This window comes from Diuraphis noxia, unplaced genomic scaffold (assembly GCF_037042655.1).
Source record: "Diuraphis noxia isolate RWA-SAM2 unplaced genomic scaffold, SU_Dnox_SAM2 contig0001, whole genome shotgun sequence".
Taxonomy (NCBI): domain Eukaryota; kingdom Metazoa; phylum Arthropoda; class Insecta; order Hemiptera; family Aphididae; genus Diuraphis; species Diuraphis noxia.
Genome location: NW_028301711.1, coordinates 10,767,460 through 10,792,605, shown reverse-complemented (window position 1 = coordinate 10,792,605; position 25,146 = coordinate 10,767,460). Strand labels below are relative to the sequence as shown.

General features: G+C 29.1%; 3 protein-coding genes across 7 annotated transcripts in view; all 3 read left to right on the top strand.

The window, feature by feature from the left end:
- Positions 1 to 25,146, top strand: part of CadN (neural cadherin) — a 193,605-nt gene that overhangs the window by 117,642 nt on the left and 50,817 nt on the right. For all 4 annotated transcript variants that reach the window (XM_089216484.1, XM_089216482.1, XM_089216486.1 and 1 more), the window contains exons 3-7: positions 7,057 to 7,248; positions 9,185 to 9,431; positions 9,506 to 9,722; positions 12,040 to 12,316; positions 15,972 to 16,143. In XM_089216484.1, the coding sequence (XP_089072610.1) occupies positions 7,057 to 7,248; positions 9,185 to 9,431; positions 9,506 to 9,722; positions 12,040 to 12,316; positions 15,972 to 16,143 (1,105 nt within the window). The remainder of the gene's footprint in view (positions 1 to 7,056; positions 7,249 to 9,184; positions 9,432 to 9,505; positions 9,723 to 12,039; positions 12,317 to 15,971; positions 16,144 to 25,146) is intronic.
- Positions 17,675 to 24,859, top strand: LOC149059613 (uncharacterized). 2 transcript variants are annotated; one of them, XM_089216488.1, is made up of 9 exons: positions 17,675 to 18,322; positions 22,719 to 22,955; positions 23,130 to 23,330; positions 23,402 to 23,551; positions 23,623 to 23,784; positions 23,896 to 23,952; positions 24,074 to 24,318; positions 24,383 to 24,560; positions 24,634 to 24,859. In XM_089216488.1, exons 2-9 carry the CDS (start codon positions 22,721 to 22,723, stop codon positions 24,789 to 24,791), a joined length of 1,386 nt encoding a protein of 461 aa, XP_089072614.1. In that variant the 5' UTR covers positions 17,675 to 18,322; positions 22,719 to 22,720; the 3' UTR covers positions 24,792 to 24,859. The 2 variants fall into 2 exon arrangements, with proteins under 2 accessions (XP_089072614.1, XP_089072615.1); XM_089216489.1 differs by lacking the exon at positions 17,675 to 18,322 and having other exon boundaries at positions 22,704 to 22,955.
- On the top strand, positions 20,360 to 22,530 carry LOC149059614 (uncharacterized). Its single transcript, XM_089216487.1, has one exon. The coding sequence runs from the start codon at positions 20,427 to 20,429 to the stop codon at positions 22,485 to 22,487; it is 2,061 nt and encodes a 686-aa protein (XP_089072613.1). The 5' UTR covers positions 20,360 to 20,426; the 3' UTR covers positions 22,488 to 22,530.

The window sequence follows — 25,146 nt, the reverse complement described above, 5'->3', positions numbered from 1 at the left end:
GGTCGGATTTTATTTGTACATCAACTGAAATATTCTTCTCGCTACCTCCATCCGTTGTACTATTTTTTCTGCAGACATTTAATCAACAAAATTTAACTAAACCTACGCAGCAAACGACTCTATAATTATTTTTATTTATTTATTTTTCTAAGGATTCCCCGTAAACGTCGTCAGTAGTTTACTACGTTTTTAATGTCACATAAAGTGTACTATACACTATAGCTATAGGAAGAGGTTGGAACCTTTGTATTAGTTGTTGCACTCTTTTAATTTATAACTCTTAGTTTCTTATGTTCAACGGAAATTCAACGGATGCCTTGTATACCTAAAGTTGATTAAGATAAAAAAAATTAGATTTAAAGCTTGAAAACTGTAGGTACATATATGTATATGTATATAAAAAATAATAGACATAGCTAATACTTGTATGCCATTTTAATTGAACGCAAACTGTTAAATTGCAATTCAAAGTAAATGATTAATTTTAACGGGTAAATACTATAAATTAATATTATGAATCGCAGTGAAACTATATTAAAGTCTATACATGATATTTTTTATGCGCCGCTGACTTGAATCAATACACACGCAGAAATAAAAATATTAATGCGCCCATCTGCCATTATTAATAGTTGCAGTTATGCGTTCGAATTAATTATAATAATATAATTTGTAAATTTAAAATAGGATAAATATAATTAATAATATGATGTATGTATATGCCTTAAAAATTTCTCATGCGGATAATTCGAACATTTTTGGTTCAACGTACACCATTGCTCTCGAATTTTTTTAGAGTTTAAAATTAAACCCATAATTAACAATTAAACGGCCAATCAATTTTATCCATAATATTCAAATGTGTTTAAAGCAGGTACAATAATAATATTGTAAATTCGTTTAAAAACTGATTTACTGACAAATTAAATGAGTAGTAAAAGTCTACTATGTCTTGTTCGGGACGTTATTTCCGGTTCACCGGTTTACATTGTTTATGTCCCAAATACGTTTCCATCTTGTAACCGAATAGTTTTGAATTGAAACACAACCACGGTAATAGTTTTTCAATCAATTTCATTTAAAAATTCTACATTCTACGAGTATACGTATATATACATATATATATATATATATTATACACATATTATAAGCACATTGGAAATTCATTGAAATGAGTTAACACATATTATATAAGTATATATATATATATACTACAGGCGCATATCTATACACATTTCTTTAAAAACGATCTCTGTCGTATACAAATAATTTAATTGAACAACAATAACAATAATAATAATAATCAATATGAATTATTATTAGGTATGCTCCTGCGCATTTATAGGGGTTTTTTTTCTCCATAAAAACCTGCAATATCTATGGTCATATATTTTGTTTTTATCGCTGGGGGCCCGAAACCGAAACTCTAAAAAATAATATTTAATATTTTTTTACCCGAAGTCGTAAAATATTTCGTATTTTTAATAAGCTAACGAATACCTATATATGATATTAAATACGTTTACGGTCCTACGGCGTTTTATTGGTTAAACGCGTATACCTATATAAGTTATAGGAATCGTGCGTTTTAGTATACGTTTTTTTCGTAGACCGTTCGATGCAAAAATGAGATTGCGTTTTGAATTATATATTATCATATTTATACAGGATGCAAAGCAATAGTGTGACCTGACGAATGAAAAATGAAAAATCGATACAAGTTAAACGTATGAAAAAGATCATGAAAATCATAAATGGATAAATAATGATAAATGATTTACTTATATCTGAAAATTAACCGAAAAAAAAATTCGTAACAAGTTGTTAAGATTCAAATTGATTTAGGTACTAAAAATAATATTATTGATATTGTATTATGCAATAGGCACCTACGTTATTAAATTGTAAAAATAAACTACACAAACAAACGCTTTTGGCATAAAAACTTTATTTTTTTTAAGTTTGCTTTCCAAAACAGCTATTTGAATTTTTTCAAAAAAAAAATATAAATTTTATAAATTTACAATTTTTGGTTATAAAGAAAGAAAATGTTATACCGTAGTACCTACTTGTAGCACGAGTGAAATTCCAAAAAAAAAATAAAAAAATAACTACAGCGTGACTTAAATAAATGTTTTTAGTAATCACTAATCAGATTTGCTTATAACCTATAATTGTCTATTTTGATTTTTTTTTTTTTAATTTTTATATCAAATTAAAATTAAATTTTTTTTTGTATTAAAACGTGTAGGGGCTCACGTCTGAACATTAAAAAAAAATAAATAATAAAACTGATGTTATTAGAACAAAAGCGATTTCATTTGTCGAGTGTTCATGTTACATTGTTACACCCTGTAAACACACACGACATGGCAGTGTACAATATTATTTGGCAAGTTATACTTAAAATATTTTCAGTAAATAATTTGGAACCCTTCACCGACGTTTGATGATGATAATGTTATATATTATGACGTGTATGTTGTATGTATATACATTATAGAAGGTAATTCCGCGGCGCTCGCGACTCCTTTGAAATACGACGACCGAACGTCTCGTTATAATAATAATAATAATATGTTAAGGGTATGTGTGTGTGTGGGCTGCGAGTGAAACGGAAACCGATTGGCTGGTGATAATTTTGCGAGCAGAAATTCCGAATAACTTTAGATAGACGTTTGTGTGCGTGAGTCAAACAATGACTTCGGGAGTTTCGCAAACGGAAGTGGAACGATATTCAATTGTTTATTCAAAAACATAACCCTAAGCTGTATATTATTATGAGGAGCCGATATTATATATAATTAGGGTTATAAGTATGAAATAGTTCTCACGAAATTTTCACTCTGAAATGTTGAAAACTTGAAACTTTCAGTCGTCTTGAAATATTGAAAAATATACCTAATATTTTAATTTTTTTTTTTTGTTCTCGGTATGTTTTACAAAATCATCACTAGATGGTCACACTGATTTCATACCCAATTATCGGTTCACGATTATGTTTTTCTTTGACGTTCATAAATTATAATGATAACACTAATATACTGTAATATTTATATATTATAAATTACAATTAAACTATTATACCAAGGATTTAATAGATTGAACATTTTTATTTCATTTAATTTTGAATATGAATACTATATAATATAAGGTTTTAACTCATAGATTATAACATTAGGGACTCCAGATATAATTATAACTAATTAGTAATTATAAAATATTAAATGAACATGAATTAATAGACATTGATGCAGGTAATTCATGTGTTTTGAAACATTTTAAAGTTATTTAATTTTATTTGTATAATGCACTATAGGTATGTAAGAAATATTTCAATAACATTTCTACTCTAGATTTAAAATAAATTTTTTTTATTCTTTTTCGTAGAAATAAATTTCATGAATTTTTAGAACCCTATATATTATAATCATTAAACGGGGTGATTCACCGGTGGTGCATTCGCTCAACCCCGATTTCACTTTTTAGTCTTTTTACTCTTTGATAAAAAAAATAATGGGAATAAAGGCTGCGCGGATATCGTCGCATATCTTGAATCTTTCCTTGAGCAGGGTATAATATTATACTGCAGTTCCAATATTAATTATTTTTGCCAAGTCTTTAAGGTTTTAAATTATTTTACCTACGATTTTTAAGAGCAATTTTTGAGGATTTTTTTGAATTTTATTGCCTTTTCGTCAAATTCACTCATATTAATTATTACAAAACGATTTTTAGTTTGTTTTCAATTTCGTTCACATGATTTCAATTTGGATTTTGTTTGCTCCGAATCAAAGAACGCTCGAAAGACAGAATAAAAAATAAATTTTATCAAATATTTATTCGAAGTATACTGAAGCAGTGAACTGAAAAACGAAATTATGAATTAGATAGTAACGATGAAAAAACATATTTTACAACAAAACGTTATTATTTTTAAATGCGATTTTATATTTTTTAAATACTACTTCACTAGTCTATTATACCTACTATCAGAACTTTCATGCCTTATTGCCTTAAACACTTAAATACTTACATAAGGACCAAATTATTTTCGAATTCTCAAACATTTTTTTAAAGAATATGCCGTGGCTATATCTGTTTTTGGTAATAAGAAAGTTCTCATTTTTTACTGTAAATTAACGAATCATATTTAAAACAAATGTAGTCCTACTTAATTTAAAATTTGGACGAGAAGTTTTTCACCTACCAAACTAATGAAATATTTTGACTAAGGGTAATTTAGTCCTTTGCTCCTTTTTGATGGCTTTTAAAAGTATACATAAAAAATATGTAATATTTCATATAAAATATTTTTTAATCTTTGAAACTTTCATACAAATTATTTATGCATCCATTAATTATTAAAATTGTCGATTCACCATATAGCACTTATTATATCTTCCTTTTCAGGCTAACTTTAGTGACTCTTATCAGTCTTTAGTGCACAGATAATTAAATATAAGATTTTGAGAAAAATTATCCACTAAATAATTTATATAAAATCTTTCCCCTTCTGCGGTTATCGTTTTTAATACAGAATTTTCTGTTTCCACAGTATACTTCGTATTCCTATATATAGTAAAAGAAAAGGAAGATTTTCCGGACTTCGATATTTTTTTCAAATCATCCGGACGTTTCGAGAAACTAATTTCCGACCACATAGTTATTGTTTAAAGGAACCTGTATATAGATAATATTATTTCATAAAATAACATCGTTTCGTACTTAAACTCAAACAGACGAGTATACGTAGCTATGCCTTATATAGAAAGCAGCATATGTCTTAGAAATATTATTTTTTTGATGTTTAAAATTCACCTTAAAAAACCTCGAAATATAAATGTATTTATATCCCCAAAAACTCACTAAATATGTACTTAAAATTGAAAAATTTTACGAGATTAGGGGTAAAAATATTTTTATCAGAAAAATTATCAGGTAATTATTTATATGATTGTTAATAGAACCTTTAACAATGATAATTATCTCCATTTAAGTTGTGGAAAACTATAGAAGTATAGAACGCGTATAGAAAGTTCACGATTAGCAATAATTAAGTCATAACCATAGATCATTTATAATATTGATAAACTAGGTACAACTACTCCAATTGATCTAATAGTGTCCCGTGACCCGTTTAAGAAACATTCAATAATATTATAATCAATAAATATAAAGACCGGATGTGTTAAAAATATATTAAAATTGCAACGAAAAATGCATTAAAGTTACATAATAATTTCACACAAAATATACAATTGTTAATTTATTCCTTCAAATACATGCCGGAATTAAAAAAAACTATGGAATTATACAATTTTGCTAGGTAGTAATATATATAAAAAAATAGCATTTAATAATATTAAGATACATTATTTTTCTGAATCAAAATGTATAACCATATACATTTGTGTTCTTGGAATTCGTATTTCTGTTACTATTTTTAGCATTTAATATGTTTAAATTTAATGATAAAAAAGTACGTTCATCGTCTATGAATCATATTTTAAATAATATTTTAAAACATTTGGTGTTTTTAACTTAACATTTTGATGTATAGCAAAAGCAAAGCATGCAGCACTTGAACATTTGAACACTTATTTTTATATTATTGTACAGATAATTTCTCTACATAATATACCTAAATTCTTATTATAAGTATCTTAATCTTAATATCACAATATTAGGGTTCTGAATTTGAAATATTTGACTTGAAATTTATCAGGTTAAAATTTTAGAAATTGATAATTCACTCTCCTGGAAATATTTCATCGTAATATTATGGAAAATATTTGATTAGGTATAGATAATCATAATAATATACATGATTTCATACAGAAAATATCAATAATTATTGACTTATCAGCCAATAGATTTATGAATATAATACTATACGCTGGTGATTTAATGGTTATAAATGAGGTATGTTAGGTAGTGTATTGTTATCGGTTAATTTATCGATCATTATCATTGCTTATAAATTGTGTTGCAGTTGATTATTATTAATAAGTATTTGAAACAATATTTATAAACAAACTTTTAAAAAACGTTCTCTTATATAAGCTTTGAGTTATAGGTAATATACTGTTTTTTAATATCTCGCCTAAACGAAATATTATGAGAAAATAAATTTCTTGACATTTTTAAAATAAAATTTTATTACATCTGACTGAGTACGTAATATTATTCCAATATTGAATAATGAATCTCAGGAATTTAGATATATTATGACAAGTTTTCCTGTAGTTACGCCCTATACGCGTTCGTTATACTTATTATTTAGTATTTACAAGCACGTCTATATTATTATATTATATTGTATTATTGTATGCATTGGCGTAGACTGTGATGCGGAGTCGTGTAGGGCGTTTGCACGTGTAAAACGAAAACAAAAACCTATCGATTTTGGGAGCGGCTGCACGCCTGCCCCCGATGGCCTTGCGCGTATTATTATTATTATTTTACAGGTACATTTAAGTACATCATAATATATTTGTTGTATTATATATCGCATGGAATGTTTAAATTTTTCTCGCTTTTTAGAATATTATCGCATATTATTTTAGTCAAAGGTGGGCAAGTCAATGAAAATGATTAACACAAGTTAAGTTACGTTAAGAGGACACATGTTCGATAACTTGAAAACTTAACAATTTACAAATGATAAATTTAACTCGATAATAGTTAAAAGTTAATATTGTGAAAAAAAATATTAATTCAGATTAAAAAAAAAGTTATTTTATCAAGAAAAAAACAGACATGTTTGTGTTATTATATATAGTTATATTTATTTTTAGTTTTATTTTAGATTATTTTTAAATCAACTGAGAAAAGCTTATTTCAACTGTAAATAATTAAACTAGTCAAGTTCATATGTTGATTAGAAAATAAACTAATTAGTTAAGTTTACAAGCTTAAAAATAGTTAACATTTTAACTTAACTTTAACCTTTTAACTAGTTAATGCTCGCCTTTGATTTTAGTTTAGTCTTAGGCGGATCGGATTACACATCAACATAACATATATTATAAAAATTGTGTTTGACGTTTCTAGACACGGACAATCAGAGAGTTATCATACACGTGAAAGACGTCAACGACGAGCCTCCTTACTTCATCAACCGGCCACTGCCGATGCAAGCCGTGGTGCAGTTAAACGCGCCGCCAAACACGCCGATATTCACTCTGCAGGCACGCGATCCGGACACCGATCACAGTATACATTATTTCATCGTCAGGGACAGAAGTACGTATTCGACGTTTATTTAACATGGCTTAAAATCGATCTTAAATTTCGATAAATATCATATATTGTATAATATGAGAAATCAAAATCAAATACTTTATTTTTTTACGATATATATTCAAAATAACTATTGAGATCGACAACACTAATCTTATACAGTCATTTCATAGTTTTTATTTAAAATTTAATGATGGCAAATAGGTTTATAATGTTGTTCATATTATGTGGATATAATAATAAATAACTAATATTTTTGTTTCTTAATCTCATTAAATAGGTAGCCGTTCAAAATTGAAAATGTAAAACTTATATTTTAATTCGCAAAAGAATAGATAAATTATAATCACAGTCTTATTCAAAACCATCATACAATTATAATTATTTAATATTTTTAATTTTAATCAGAATATACAAATACCGATAAGTGAAATTTAAATAAAACTTTTGATTTTGATTTCAAGCCCGTTATGCTAATAAGTAATATGTATTAGAGAATATTAGCAGGGGCCTTAAGGGGCCACCGCCCACCCAAGTCCATATTTCTAAAATATCTTTCTGAAAATTATGCCTTAGCCCTCCCCCCCTCAAACCCTAATATACAAAGACGTGATTTTAGCAATCGTGAATATTTTACCGATTTCCTTTTTGTTAGTAGGGATGGAAGTAAGGACGCTTACCATGCGTTTATTGTTTCCGTTTTACAATTTGTATGACACGGCAAACTCTTGTTCCCGAGTTTTAATAGTACACTTCTGTTAGTTTTATATTAATGTGAATTGAATAATTATCAATCTTTTAGGTGAGGACATTATTCGTGTTCAAGCGTTGGTTTTTATTCAATATTGAAACTTTCATGTGGGATATGAACAAAACTCGAAAAAATCCCCAATACTTAAGAAAATATAATGTTCTTATCTAAAATTATGTTAATAGATAAATTCACACTGATATAAAAACTAATAACAGCCATAGATATTAAAGAAGGGATAGGCCATGGCTATATAAATAAAATAGAGAAAATTGTGCCGGAATGGGGAAGAGAGAAAGACTGTTTTTTATCATTGCCCCTCATACTGGTAGAGGTCTTATCATAAATTATGTACAATAATTACATATATATATATATATATTTGTGTTAAAATCTCTATAACTTCAAAATGATTTCATGTTCATTCGCGTATGATAAGCATAATTGGCCTATCTATTTTTTAATATCTATATGATAACAGCGCATTATTGAAACTAGTGAAAGAAAATTTGCCATGTCGTACATATACAAGATATAGAGACAAATGGACAAGTAGCATCCTCTTAACAAAAAAATACGTACGTTTAGCACAGAACTATTACGGTAAAATGTACGACTGTTTTTGCCCTCAATTACAAAAATATTATAGAACATGAATTAACAACAGTTACAAGATTATAATCTCACAATTTATAAAAATGGTTATTAAAACTTCCTGTTTCCTGCCGGGAGATTTAATTAAGGAAATAAAAATGATGCTAATAACGGTAAGAGATAAAAAATATGGAAATTATCAGAAGAGATATAATCGAGAGAAAATGATGGTTGTCCGATAGAATACATATTACTATTAATGAACAGTAGAAAAATAAAAAAAATTAATTTGTGCTTGTGAATATTTACTAATATTGTGCACAACGTTTTCGAACTTTGACAGTTAAAACTCTATGAAGCAAGTCTAAATTCATTTTTATTTAGGAAATTCGGGTGTCTATGCGAGTTTAACTTCACTGGTACGTGATCTGGTTATGATTGCACGCCCGAGAACCACGGTTTAGAGTGGTATAGTTGGGGAGAAATTGTGTGTCAGTGTAATGATATAACGTATAGGGAAAGTGAAATGACCACTTAGATTATTGACAAGCTTTCCAAAGGATTTTCGATATAACATGATATTTCCATCAACAGCCGGTGGGAGGTTCGAGGTGGATGAGCGGTCAGGCGTGGTTCGGACAAGGGGTACCGATCCGTTTCAGTTGGACATGGAATATGTTTTGTACGTGAAAGCCGAAGACCAAAATGGTAGGATGGACGAGCGCCGTTTTCAGTCGACACCCGAAGAACGTTTGTCGATCGTCGGTGGCAAGAGAGCTCCGCAGTTTTACATGCAGTCGTACGAAGCAGAAATACCAGAAAATCAGAGAAAAGACTCCGAGTAAGTATACGTCTTATAGGTACCGGCAGTACGCTAAACGGGTCATTTATTTTTTATTATGATTTTTTTTACAGCATCATATCAGTGAAAGCTAAATCGTTTGCCGATCGAGAGATACGTTACACGCTCAAAGCGCAGGGCCAAGGCGCCGGGACTTTTAATATTGGGCCGACATCCGGCATCGTCAAACTGGCCAAGGAATTGGATTTCGAAGATTTGAGACAACCACACGTGTATTCGCTGATTGTCACGGCTACCGAGGATTCCGGTGGATTTTCAACGTCCGTTGAGGTACGTCACTCTTGGTTATGAAATCATTTTGTTGATATAGGTAATAGCTTTTTAATAAACTTTTAGTTAATTTACTTACTGTGATTCACAAATCGAAAGCGATAATAGTGTACCATAGGGATGAGATGGTTCACGCAAGATACTTGCATTGTTTCAGAAAAAAAAAAGTTTTCGAACGAAATTTCTTTAACATCATTTCGAGTCTCGTTTTTAGGAAAAAAATTCGTTTTTTTTTTGTGATCGTTATCATTTAAAAAAGCGTTTAACCCTTTTGAACGATTACTTACATTTTTAATTTAGTATTTCAAAAACGGAAAACTTTTCAAGTCAAGTAGTTTATCATATAGAGTTATAATAAGTAATATTTAAAGTTCTGATGAGTGGAGTAATGGACAAATGTAAAGTAATGTAACCTTTTATAAACAATAAACATAGTGTAATATTATAATATTTTTATTAATTTTTTAATTCAGCTTAATGTTTACAATTTGATCATATCCTCCTCATTTCTTTCAAAGAAATATAAACTTAGTAGTCAGTACCTCTACGATATGATACGGATTTCGAAAATTGTTACATTTGGTTATTCTCCTAAAAATTATCTATTATTATGATTTTAAGGTAACTAGCTAGTTTTCTAGATTTTATATAATTTTATATTTAGATTGCTAATTGCTACTCTAATAAGTAATAAATATATTTTTCCACTTATCTAGTGGCCGTTACCTATTTGATAGATGTATTATATCAATAAAAATGACTTCACAGGAAAAACTCTAATGACTTTTTGATATGTCCGTATTTTATTTATCTGAACGATGAGAATTGTTTGCGAGTCGTATCGAAGCTAAATTTTCATTTTACTTTAGGTAGTGCAAGTCAAAAAAGACGTTTTAAAAATAACAAACATTGTGCATTGTTCAAATGCATATTTCATCTACTATGATTACTATAGTTTTAAAGATCGATCCAACACGTGCAGAAAGTTTTCTTCGAAAAAATATTTGCTTTTGTTCTTCAGAATGCGATAGTTATTCCTTTAAGACATTTACATTTTTTTACAATAAAAATTTACATTCTCAATATTGTATCTGTTACGCTTATTTTAATACAACGAAAAAAATATTGATAATACCATTTGCTGGAGTAAGAGCAGTAAAGGCAGTAGAGCACTATATAAAATATTAAAATCAGTCCGTCTGGGGAATTGTAAGTTCCTATCACGAGAGTAGCAGATAAAATATTACACAAAAGTTGATTTTTGAATATTATGCAAGATGTGTAAATTCCAACAAGGCAAAAAAATGTATTCTATCAAAATATCATAATATGTAGATTGTAGGCACATTTCGTACATTTCATTTTCATATTTTTTATAATATTCAATAATTGTAAAAATAAAAACATATTGTATGGCTTATATAAATTATCAATCTGATTAACCTATTATTATTTACTATTATTTTTTTCATTATTTCTAAATTCTTGAAACAGTTTCATCAATTTGATGACTATATTTTTAAAATAATTATTAAATTATAAAATGCGTGTATAGTGTTTATTACGATATTTGTATATATTACGTAGTATACCATTTTTTTTTTTGGAACTTACGCTTGTCACTTTTCCGCCATGTACGAGCTTATAAAATCTAATTTTTTCTATCGCTACCGAAACTAACACATTTTTTTACCTGTTAAGTGATTAATCTCGTGTAGGAATTTACATATTCGCCCGTCCGTCTTTCACTCACATTCCAGACCGCAGCCCCCTTATTGCTTTGTTGATGTAGGCGGACTATCCATACTTATACTATAATTACTATACAACCTACGGGCGCCAATGTACTAATTGTAAGGATACAGGGCGTCCTGGAAAAACTTTATATATTATATTATTATACGCTATATATACAAACAGTTACGAATCGGCATAGGCACCCGCAGGAGGGGCAAGCTGGGGCATTTGCCCCCCTGGCTTTTTCAAAATATTTTTTTAAATTGAATGTTTTAATATAAATTACTATACACTTAAAACTATACAACAAATTTAAAGTATAAAATAAGTTGTAATATAATATTAAATATACTATATTGTATACGAGTATAATAAAAAAGGTTATTATTTTAAAGCACCTAGTAAAATTATAACATTGCCCCCCCCCCCCTAGAAAAATTTCTGCGGGCGTCTATGCGAATCGGTCACCTAGATAAAATGTGGTCCGATAACCGACCGCACATAACAACCGACCCGGCACTCACAAATTGTAATAAATTATTTTTACCGCCGATATTTAAATTAATATTACTTATCTCAGCTCACCATCCGCGTCACGGACGTCAACGACAACGCTCCCAAGTTCGAGCTGCCCGATTACCAGGCGCACAACGTGGACGAAGATATCCCGCTCGGGACGTCCATACTTAAAGTGAAAGCCATGGACGCGGATTCCGGTGTGAACGCCGAGATCGTGTACCAGGTGAGCGACGATCATTTCGCCGTCGACTCTTCGGGCATCGTCAACAACAACAAGCAATTAGACGCCGACAACAACAACGCGTATTACGAATTCGTTTTGACTGCCAAAGACAAAGGTACCTGTATTATTATATTATAACATCGTTTTTTCCAAATTATACTTTTTCGGGTAAAAAATATTCATCCTATTGCTTGTCGATATTATACTAGACGATATAGTCCCGCCGAGTGTTTTCTAATAGGCGACCTGTGAACCCAACACCCTCCAGGAGAATCTACGGGACACAATTTTTTGAGGGGAGGGGTCCACTATTGATGTTTGACACACGCACCAAATGGATATTTTCCTCTCTCGAGTTCCAACGGATTTTACTCACAAACATATTATTATATCATATAATGCAAAAAGGGATTTTCCCTATTCGATTTAAGAGGATTTGTAGACTATGTGACTGTCGGTACTAGTCCGTTCAACACTATACCTATAGAGAAGGCAGGATTTATATTTCCGGAATCTCTTTTTATGAGGCCCTTAGCAATAAAAAAATGTTAAGTATAGGTATCCAATTTTTAAGTAGTTTAGGAAAACAATTTGAAATTTGAAAACTTGGACAGTATAACAATCTATCTAAAGTGTGTTAATTCCAAGTTTGAAAAACCACTGTTCACGTATCCTAAATTTAAAAGTTCATTGAAAGATCCAATATTTTGATAATACGAGTAGTATTAAACCTACATAATTTAAAGAGTAATAATGAATATGTTAAACTCATAATATTTTATTTCAACTTTTCCATAAATATAAAATGTACCTAAATATGTCCTTTTCTCAGATATAAACACAATTTTATAAATTTGGTACTTTTATTGATTTTTTCATAAGAAAGTCGTCAGCGTTTTCATCAAACGAGAAAATAAGATAATGACAAGAAAATAAAATAACTCAACTACCTGCACTATTATAATATTATAATGTATAATATTATATTATGGTGATACGTTAAAGTTCATATTTATAATATGTTACTTCTTATCAAATCCAGGTTTTGGTACAATACAACCGCACTGTTTAAAAATAAATCATATTGTAATCACTCAAACGTTTATACATACCTACATAACAAAATATTTTGCAATGATCGGATGCTCGCAATGCCATTCTGTTGTCGTGTGACAACTTGACGTATTCATTTTGCAGCCCAAACGATATAAATATAAATTAATATTTGTTTATTGATATTTTTTTCAAATTCGGACACGTACTACGTCTATGTATTCGATGGGCAAATTGGTGTTCAAACTATATATTTTTGTAGTTTAACAGAGCTGGAAATGTGTGCTCATCCGCTACCACCGTCCGCCATGCAACGACCCTCATAATAACAATATTGTGTACTTATAAACTTTATTGTAACGATTATATTCATCGTTAACGCGTGTTCGACATCCATCATTACGATTATTGCATCCGGTGCACGTAATAATATTTCATTCCGCCTACTAATAAAACCGTATAATAATATGCCAATCGTGTACTACGACTGTTCAATCGATTTAAGGAGTTATGTAAATGTAATAAAGTCTAAATCGAGAAAACAAATTATGATAATATCGAACAACAACAGCAATAAACCGAAAACTGGAGAGAAGTTGCTCGGCTGCAGTGCTTTATAGGTTTATAAAAGTAAAATATTATACTTCACCGTTGAGTAGATCACTCCAGCCATAGATGTATCAAAATCGAATTCGATTAAAAATAATTGCATTCCAAATACGCGATTCTGAGCCCAGGAGACTACAGATGGAATTATATTATTTTATATATCATTGCAAGTATATAATGATATTTCGCTTCTAAATCGGTCGGTGGGAGCCATTTTTTTTTCTCGGAAAATTCAATTAGGTATATTTTCAAAGGTGGGCATTAACTAGTTAAAAATTTAAAGTTAAGTTCATTTTTTTTTCTAACTTTTTAACTTAGTTTATTTTCTAATCAACTTATGATTTATGAACTTAACTAGTCCAATTGACAAATGAAATAACTTTAAATTTTTCGTTTAAACGTAAATATAATTAATATAAAACAAAAAAAATCCAATACTATGATAATACTTAAATTTCTGTTCATTTTCTTGGTAAAATAATTTTGTACGATGAAATATTTTATTAGATTAGTTATAGATAGATATAGTCACTCTTTATGTGAATTACATAACAATTAAAAAATGGATTAATTATTTTTTTTAATGAATTAAGACACTATTTTTTCCATCTTCACTTTTCATTTATCGAGTTAAATTTATAATTTATTGAATTGCTCACCTTCGATATTTTATAACTTATCACCGACGAAAATGTACCAAATAGAATATGTGCTTATAATACACAAGATAAATAATTAACAATAATAATATCATATATTATAAATTAAATAGCTTTAACATAATTTGTCTGAGTATTTTGAAAACTCCGCAGTGCAAAAATAAACCTATATAGAATGTTAAATGTTTCATGTTTCTATACGCTTATTAATATTTTTTGATATAGTACGCAACGAAATTACGAAAATTTAATGTTTGAGCAAAAATTTTAAATTTTACGTTTGAAAATCCAATTTCGTTATACTAATATTTGAACTCGATAGTAAAATTATTGTGTATTCGTTGTATACACTGTGTATTCGTATTCGTACCTACCTTCAAGTCTAGGGTTGACGGTTTTTTCGGGGCCATTCTGTGCTGGATTCAACTACTGTAGTGCCGCTCTAAGCGCTGTACAAACTGCCACCTTTTTACAAACATTATTTTAAAACTTTTGTACTATTGTTATTATTATTATTGGAAAAAACACTCAATGTGGATCGTTTTTACTTCGGGTGTTTTTTTTTTTTTTAAACAATCGTTTCATTTTAAAAATAAACTGATTTATATTATGACAATATTATAAGTTATAACTAAGTAACTGAACAATATTGCCGCTGTGAGCACGTGCTCATGGTGTTTACCGAAAAAAATACGGCACTGATACCAGTTCTAATACCGCAATACTGGTAACCATTTTTTCAGTATGTACCGACATTTAGTTGATATACTCTATTCCATGCTAGTATCGATTCTGATACCACGATATCGGTATCCGGTTTCAACACCGTAATCTCTACTTGGAGAGGGGGGTATCTGTGATAACAAGACACGTAATTCTATAGCTGAAACAAGGGGATAGGCTACGACCACTCCCCTTCATACCATCGCACCGGTATAATCTCGTCAAATTTTTGGCCATGGTACAAAACCAAATCATCAAAGCTCCTCTTAAATGACAATTAATTGTTAAACATTTTTCTAATATAACATATTGAAGTAATTATTTGCATGAACGCCGGGTCCCTCGAAATTCCGGACCTCAGTACCACGGGTCCTTCTCACCCAACCACCCCCCCCCCCCTTCCCCTTGTGGGGCTCTTGGTTATAACGTTAGAATAATATTTGAAGCCGGCGCGAACGTAATAATTATTAATCAACGGACAGCGGGTCCATCAGTTGTAGTTGGACAACATCTAACTCATACCTACACGTATTATTGTAATTATTGCTATCATTTCGGACGCGGACGCCGGTCGATTGTCGCCCGCATCACATAATACGTAGCCCTCCGGTAGTGACGATGCAGACGACGACGATTTGTTTTAATGATATTATTGCTGTAAAATTAACGACGATGACGGACGCGGAAAAAACTCACCAACTGTACGGCTGTTCGTGCGTGTTACAGGAGAACCTTCGAAGACGGGCACGGCCACCATACGGATTTACACGAAAAACAAAAACGACGAGGAGCCAAAGTTTTCGCAGCAGGTGTACACGCCAAACGTTGACGAAAACGCCGGTCCCAATACGCTGGTGACCACTGTGGTAGCTTCCGACAAGGACGGCGACAACGTCAGGTACGCTATAACTATATACTTACAATACATTATATCGTAAATACCAGTGGTTCTCAATGTTTTTATGTGTGCGTACAATCACCTATACATTTTTTGAAAATTTTCTTGACCAAATGAAGTTTTTTTTTTTCGCTCATCAAAAATGTAAACGTTATTTTTCAATTATAATTGTTTAATGCACAATTACCTAATGGAAAACGAAATATTCACAATTGTTTTTTGGCGTACCGCATATGAGGCTTACACGTACCACTAGCGGTACGCGTACCTCAGGTTGAGAAACTGTGGTATATACGACACGAACATATTAATATTACAGCTATCTACATAGGTTGGACCCTGAATTTGAAACATTTCAAAATTGAAATTTCACGCTTCTTTTAAATAAATTCTATGATGAGAAATGATTATCTAATTATGCATGATATTATCATACTACCCAATTGGAAATTTATGTCTTACGCCAACTCTTACTAAGGGCGCAGTAAAGCGCCTGTACTGGCTACCCAACAGTTGGCTGGCCCTTACAGGCATAGTACTGGCCACAAGTTTAGACAGTACTGCACTGGTACTGGACAAACAGCACTGGTAATTAAGTACTGATCTAGTACTGACATATTACGGGCTCCGATCAATATTCTAGTAATGGCCAGCCATTGTTTCTCGTAGTTGTGCCAACGTTGGCGGAATACTGGCATATTACGGGCTCTGTTTCGATTTCGAGCAAGGGCCACCTAGTTTTTGTCGTAGTTGTGCCAACGTTGGCGGAGTACTGTCATATTACGGGCTCCGTTTCAATTTCGAGCAAGGGTCGAAAGTCCGTATTTAAGAGAGGCAACTGCCCTGAGCTCTAACATTTTTGGGCGTGGGCGTCAACATTTTGAGATCAGAAATTTTTATTTGTAAATTATTAAGACTTTTAAAATTTAAATTATTTTTAATATATCATGCTGTTTGAAATTTAAGCAACTTAATAAATGTATATTAAGCTATCAACGATAGAGAATTATTAATTAGTTTTAAAATTAATAGCCTCTATAGTCAATACTATAAATAGAGATCCAAAACCTTTTTATCCACTTTTTTCAACAAACAATTATATCTTGAACGACTTGAACTCTCCCGCTAATCTTCTTATGGTAATAACTTAGCAGGTAATACTTTTGTCTTTAATTATATTTGAAAATGTATTACTATTATTTTTTCTTTTATTAACTATAGGTACCTATTCGATATTTGTTTTCTATAATATCTACTTTCAAGTATCATTATTATATTCAATCTTTGATTAAGCATTTATGTATTGGTAAATGTGTTGGATATAGGTAGGTTGGCAATGTCAAACATTTTTGATCTAATTGGTAATTATTATGCATCTAGATTCTAGATAAATCAAAATTGGATTTAAGTTGTATCAATGCCATACAACGTTGTATACAATATAATATAATATTACGAAAAATAACCTGAGTATTTAAATGTATTTTACTAAAATATTTATTATATGTATATTAATTAGTTTGATTTTGACATGTCTCTTTAGTGTATTTCCTTGTTTGCCAAAAATAAATAATACCGAGTTATAAATTATAATGTTGGAATATAGTTTGGCTATTGTATATACCAACTCAAATCATTGCTGATATTCATAATGAAGTATTTAAAAACTTGATGATGATTACATATTTTTAATTTAATTAGCAATATTATATTCAAAAGCTGTAGTCAAAAAATTACTCGAGGTTAAAATTGAACAAATATATATCTAGGGGAATAAAACACAAGTTAATTAGTTATCACGGCTCGACTGTACCTATAAATAAATACTATTATTTTGTTATTTGTGGTGTGTTTATCACTTAATAGTTGGGAAAACCGTTTAACGGCAAGACCCGCACAGACAACGAACGCCGCCGCCCGTCATCGTGTTATATAATACACATCGTCATAATATCGTCACAACGACAATAGTGACAACGGCATCGAAAACTGTATGTTTGTTACATCCATGTGGTATAAATGTATAATACGACCGTGATTTTATTATATATTTATTTATTAAACGTTTTATAGTATATATTCAGTTAAAAGTTTACACTTGTGTTAAGTTGTTTAAGTTTCTATAAAGTATAAACGTTAATCTGTGTGACACAACGCCTGATTATATTAAACATTTTCGGTAAGTATTGTTTCATAATATTTTAATAAATAATAATATTATAGTAGACTTTAGCTTTAATAATAACAAGCCTCATGATAATCGATCTTGGCCAAACAAATAGACATGGACAACTGAAATAGGTACCTATTATATTTTAACTGTTTAGTATATAAGTAGATATATATACATAGGTACCTAATACATTATTATAGTTGGATTGTAAATTATTGCTTAGATTTATATAAATACCTACTTACCTACTGACATAGTACACTAAACATAAAATACATTTTTATAAATGTAGGTATAACGTGAAATGCTAGTTGTTATTTGTTAATAATCAACAAGAACTGAATTCAAAAAAATGGGTTTACTATACCTACGCTATATATCATATTATATAAGTAATAGGTACCTGGCAAACAACATTTATTATTGCTATCAGTGGCGTATATAGGGGGGAGGCCCCCTAAGCCCGGGCCCATAGTGAAATGAAATTTCATATGTAGGTATATCATGTTCAATTAAAACATTTTAGTATAATTATATATTTTTATGATACCATGGCCCACCTGTAGTCTGTTCATCGTAACATACTTCTAAATGTTGAGGAAATCGTTAATATTTTTATTTGAAAAAAAAATAGAAAAATGAATTTTACATAATATTAAGTCAAAAAATGTTTAAGTCTACCTACTTTAGAAAAATGCTTAATTTATTATATATCTTATTTAATAATAAATATATATTAATACGTTTAAATTCCTATATTTGTATCATTTATGTCATAATTAAAACCACCAGTTCCCTAAAAAATTTTTAGTTGTAACTATGGTGGGGGTAAATTGGCCCATAGTGAAAATAATTCCCATATACGCCACTGATTTGCTATTATTATTAGGTATATATTATATATATATATATTTATAATTATAGTTTTCTTAGTTATTTTTTTAATTAATATTATTAATTTAAGTGTAATTAAAATGGTTATTTTTAAATTTAAATTTTAATAAATTTAAAATAATTATAGTTTTAAATTTTAATAATTAATTATTTTTAATAATATAAAACCGTATTATTATAATTTTATATATTAATTATTAAATATTTTTAATTGTGGTCTTTGAATAAATTGATGAAACATTAAGTGGGTACCTATAAAAGAAAACTGAAAAATGTATGATACAAAAAGTATCTATTACCTACCTAGTTATAAATGTAAATTTTATGAAATTAAAGTCATTTTTAGGACAAATTTATATTTAACTCAGTCCTTAGACCCAAATTATGTATTCTATTATTTAGTAATACTATACTTATCAAGTAGTAATAAAAATTTAGGCACTTGTATCTAATATTACACATCTAAAACAAGAATGCCACAACACAAATTTTAAAGTTTTGAGAAAAAGCGATTTGAAGTTTAAATTTAAGATGTTTTAAAGTGTTTTTTACTTATGTGTTCAAAATTAAAAATTTAAATACTTGCTAACATAATTAACAATAAGTCTTCATCAAATATTATGAAATGCTCTCTTAAAAATATAACAGTGAGCCAGTGAGTTTAATCTATGTACATTTTTGTGCCATAAATCAAATTATGGCAGTGTTTTAAATTATTACATAAGGTCTTTTTTGGATACAAACAATTTATGCATCAGACTTTGTCTTTATCTATGTGGCTATGTTGATAGTTTGGCTGGTCGTTTATTTTTTCCCACATTCTTAATTTTTTAATACATAATTTATAATATCATCATCATATATGATATAATTATTGATGAATTTTTAGTTGTGGTAGTCTTGTTTGAGAGGTGCAATTTACCTATTAGGTGTTTCATTACTGTAATTGTATGTATACCTACTTTCATTAATACATTTTAATAAGAAACTATAAACTAAATATAAAAATAATTTAATTTAACTATATACAGAGCTATAATATAGGTACCTCGTACCTAAAAACCTACTGCATTATCTAAATAAATTATATATTATTTGTTCAAAAATTATAAAAATATTAATAATAGGTATTTTTTTATTTAAACTATTCTGATGTTTATGTTATTCAGTTTGTGATGAACTTTCCAATTTATTAATTTAATATAAGCAATCAAAAATGAGTACTGCATATTATCGTTTGAAAAAACATCGAACATTTCAACGATCTACTGAAATCGAGGCAGAGGTATCAAGATCAATTACTCAAACACAAGATATTGAACTTAAAAATTCAGATTCACCTTTAGAAGTTGATATTGTTAGAAATGTGTTGAATGAATCTCAGAATATAAGACTTCCAACAAGAATTGAAGATAATTATGATTTATCTTACCTAACAGATTCATCTATAGACTACTTAAATAGATCACCAGATTACAATCCACTTGATTATAAATATTCTTCTTCTTTATCATCTTCTCAGAATTCATCAAACTCAGACAGTAGTGATGATTACAATATATTATCTTCTTCAGTACCAAGCCCGGTACCAAGCCTTCGTGATAAATTACAAAACTTTGTTGTACGATTCAGAAGCAATATGACGGTTGAGTTAATTGATAATTTGCTTGATATATTGCGGTCTGAAAATCATGATCTACCTAAATCAGCAACAAGCTTGCTACAAACCAAGTCTAATGAAAACATTCAAGTAATGACAAGTTTAAAAAACACAAATGGGTCATATGTATATTTTGGAATTGAAGAAGGATTGAAAGGTATAATCTCTGATGAGTATACTGAAAATACCATACGTTTATTATTTAATATTGATGGCTTACCATTGTACAATAGTTCAAGTCAACAATTTTGGCCAAACTTGGGACTTATTGTGCATGACAAATATGACACAAAACCATTTATTGTAGCAGTTTACAGTGGTGATTCTAAACCTAAAAATATTAACGATTTTATAAAAGACTTTGTTCAAGAAGTAAGTTATTTAGTTAAAAACGGTTTAAATATTCGACAAAAAATGTTTAAAATAGAAATTATTGGATTTTCCTGTGATACCCCAGCAAGAGCATTCATCAAGAAATGTAAAGGCCATGGTGGGTTTTACTCATGTGAGCGTTGTGAGACAAGGGGCAAGACGATAAACCATAAAAGAGTGTATCCCAGCATAAATTCAAGGCTTCGGACAAAAAGAAGTTTTATAAAACAACGGCAACGTGAGCACCATTTAGATGGAAGGTCATTGCTACTAGATATTCCAGACTTTGACCCAGTAAATTCTGTTTTCTTGGACTCAATGCACCTACTTTATCTTGGTGTGATGAAATGGATTTTGCAACAACTTCTTGGAGCCAAAATGCGAGTTAATCGTAAATGTAAACTTTCCCAAAACAAAATAAAGCATTTCAATTCAATTTTAAAAATATTTACAAGACATGTATCAAAAGAATTTCAAAGGAAAAAATTAGACTTAGATTCATTTACTCACTGGAAAGCCACACAGTTTAGATTTTTTTTAAACTATTGTGGGGCTCTGGTACTATGTAAAATTCTAAACAAAAAAATGTACAATCATTTTTTACTGTTGGTAGTTGCATGTAGAATTTTAAATGATCCTGAATTATGTGTTGAAAATACAAATTATGCTAGGGATTTACTGAGAAAATTTTTTGAACTTCTTCCTTCATTTTATGGATCTAGTTCACAAATTATGAATAGCCATAATTTGATTCATATAGCAGATGATGTAGAATACACTAATATGCCTTTGTCTGCAATATCCGCATTCCCTTTTGAAAATTTTCTTGGAAAAATCAAACGAATGATTAGTGGTAGAAATAAGCCTCTAGCACAGTTAGTAAGAAGAATCTCCGAGCAAAAGGCATGTCCAAAGATGATGATGAACAATGCTATAAACAAGAAAAAGTTCCTTATAATCAACCCTGACCTAACTCATAAAAGAAAAAAAGATTTAAAAAGCATAATTCTACGGGGTCTTGAATTGAATACTACTCAACCAAACAACATTGTAAAATTGGATTCTAGTGATGTTTTTAGTATTGCAAGAATTCAAAGAAAACAAAATCGTATTTTATTACATGGATATGTATACAAGACTGTCACTGATGCTTTCAAATTCCCTTGCAAATCTTCAGAAGTTGGAATTATGAAATTGGGTAGATTAAGCAATAAAAAAAGAATTATTTCTATTGATAATATTTAAAAAAAATGTGTTTTCTTTGAAAATGGAAATCATAGCTATGCAGTGACATTACTTCATAATTCATAACAATTCTTTATAATAATATAATTATTTATAATTATAAAATTTTAATTTTAATGATAATAATCTAAGCTTACTCTAAATACCTATACATAATGTACCTAATATTAAATAAATTACATACACTTAATAAAAATAGATGAAGATATAATCATTGTAATATTTTTACAGCCATGGACTTTAAAAAAGAAACAACCCATGTTTTAGTAAAATTTAATAAAATTAAAAAATGCGATAAAACTACCATAGACTTAATACCAATATCATGGACCTTTATTGAAGATGAAAAATTATACTGCAAATATCCTAATAAAAATGAATATAGCAAAATAGACCAAATGAGCAAAATGTCATCTATCCACAAGATTTCATGGAAAAGCTTTGAAATTACACTAATGAAAGAAGCCCGTAAGTATTTGTAAACTGTACCTATTAAATAGATACACAACAATTTACAATGTACATAAGTAAATAATACTATTCACAAAAAAAATGTGAATAATATATTATGATATAATCAATGATTATTAATCATATTCAATAATATTGTATATTGTTATTTATTAAAGTTAAAAATTTCAGGGAATTATGATCAAGGTGTCAAGTATATGCAAAAAGCATTCTCTGATACTGTCATACAGAGTAGTACCATTGAAGAAGGAAATAGCTCTGAAGGCGAAAGTAAACCAAACAAACTAAGTGGAGAACAGCTTGGAATGTCTCTAAAAGACATCCCTTCTTTTAGTAAATCATACTCTACAACTGGAATACATAAAGTCAAAGGTGATCATTTAAACATAATTATGAAAACATAAAATAAGTTTAGTTTAATATGTCAATGTTAACTATTACAGGCAATGATGCTTCAATGTTTGTGATAACATCTGAATCGTCTGATGCCTCTGAAGTGTTTAATAAAAAGAATAAAAAGTTAGTACATCCAAAAAATTCTTTTTCTTTTAAAAGATTAAAAACTACAGCCAATGAAGAAAAAACAATAAACGGTAATTTCATTGATTAAATAATTGTGCTTTTCAAAATGTATTTTAAATTCTGTTTGATTATTTTATTTCAGGTGAATCAGATGCTAGTTATTCACAGTCTGATGTACCAACATCTGAATCATCTGATATCTCTGAAGTGTCTAATAAAAAGAAAAAAAAGTTAGTACATTCAAAAACCTCTTTTTCTTTTAAAAGATTAAAAACTACAGCCAATGAAGAAAAAACAATAAATGGTAATTTCTTTGATTAAATATAATAGGTAAATTTTTTAAAATGTAATTTTTGTTGAGGATGTGTACAATTTTTTATAAATAATATTTAAAAATATTAATTGTTTGTTGAAGGTAAAAGAATGTCAAATCAGCATTGCGCAACATGTAGCTGCAATAGTAAATATATGAGTATGTTATACAAACATATTTATTAGATTTTAATTCATTTTACACTTAAACTTTTAAGTTTAGTCAAAACTAGGATATAATTAATATACATATATTTATGTATTAATTTTATCTATTTCAGCTAAAGAAGCTGCAACCAAATCAGATATCGATTCTGCAGTAAAGAGCATATGCAGGAGCATAGAGTACCGAGTAAGAGAGGAAGCAAAAATGACTAGGGCTATTTTCCACATGAATTCTACTACAGCAGATATTGATAGATTATTGCAAGAAGAGACCATAATTGATTTGCCAAAAACTAATTTAGAAGACTTTCTTTCCTTTGATGAACAATTAAAAACTAATATTGAATTATTAAAAAAACTGGTAAGAATTATTCCTGAGTTGATATAAAATATTTATTATTATCAACTATTATTTAATCTTTCAGAAATTTTATATGGTGTATAATATTAAGAAAACAACAAAAGTGTCAGAAGTTTTTACAGCATTAATTCCTAGAATTATTACCAAAGATGTACAATTACTCTACACTGCCTTTGGGAGAGAAACAAACGGTGTAAGAAAATTGAATTTTTCTGCGACAGAAACCTACAAATATTTACTTGGTCGGTATTTAACCATTTATTTTTTTTTTCAAAAAAAATTCAGCAATAATTCATATTTATATTTTAATTTTAGAAGTGGTCTCCACCAAATTAACAAATGTTGACAATAAAGAAATTTCTAGTCAACTTAGCCGTTGGTTTTCTGGCGCCAAGGATAGAGATGGTGGAAAGAGGGAGAGACTTGATACAAAACGCAGTTCTGAAACCCAAGAACATATTACTTTTGATTAGTACTAAACAATAATTTTTATTATTTTTATTTAAAAAATAATGAATAAAGTTTACTAAGTTCATTGTAATTATTATTAGTGGTTATATGTTTTTTTTTGTGATGCAGAACTCCTCAGGATATCTTGCAAATATGTTGCAATTTATACCATCTCTCCCCTTGTATGAGCTCATATACTCTACTGGTACAATTATATAAATTTATAAATTAATATAATAATATAATATAATATATAACATAATTATATAATTATATATACCAATTATTTATTTATATACTGGTACCAGTTAAAGTCAGTACTGCACCTTAACCAAATACCAGTACTGGCTCAGTACTAAAAATCCAATACTGGAATAG

Excerpts from the sequence above, each read along its gene's own strand:
- LOC149059614 (XM_089216487.1), top strand. The coding sequence starts at position 20,427 with ATGAGTACTGCATATTATCGTTTGAAAAAACATCGAACATTTCAACGA.
- LOC149059613 (XM_089216488.1), top strand. The coding sequence starts at position 22,721 with ATGGACTTTAAAAAAGAAACAACCCATGTTTTAGTAAAATTTAATAAA. Across the intron at positions 23,552-23,622 it reads TGAAGAAAAAACAATAAACG|GTGAATCAGATGCTAGTTAT; the intron begins GTAATTTCATTG and ends ATTTTATTTCAG. Across the intron at positions 24,319-24,382 it reads TTGAATTATTAAAAAAACTG|AAATTTTATATGGTGTATAA; the intron begins GTAAGAATTATT and ends TTAATCTTTCAG.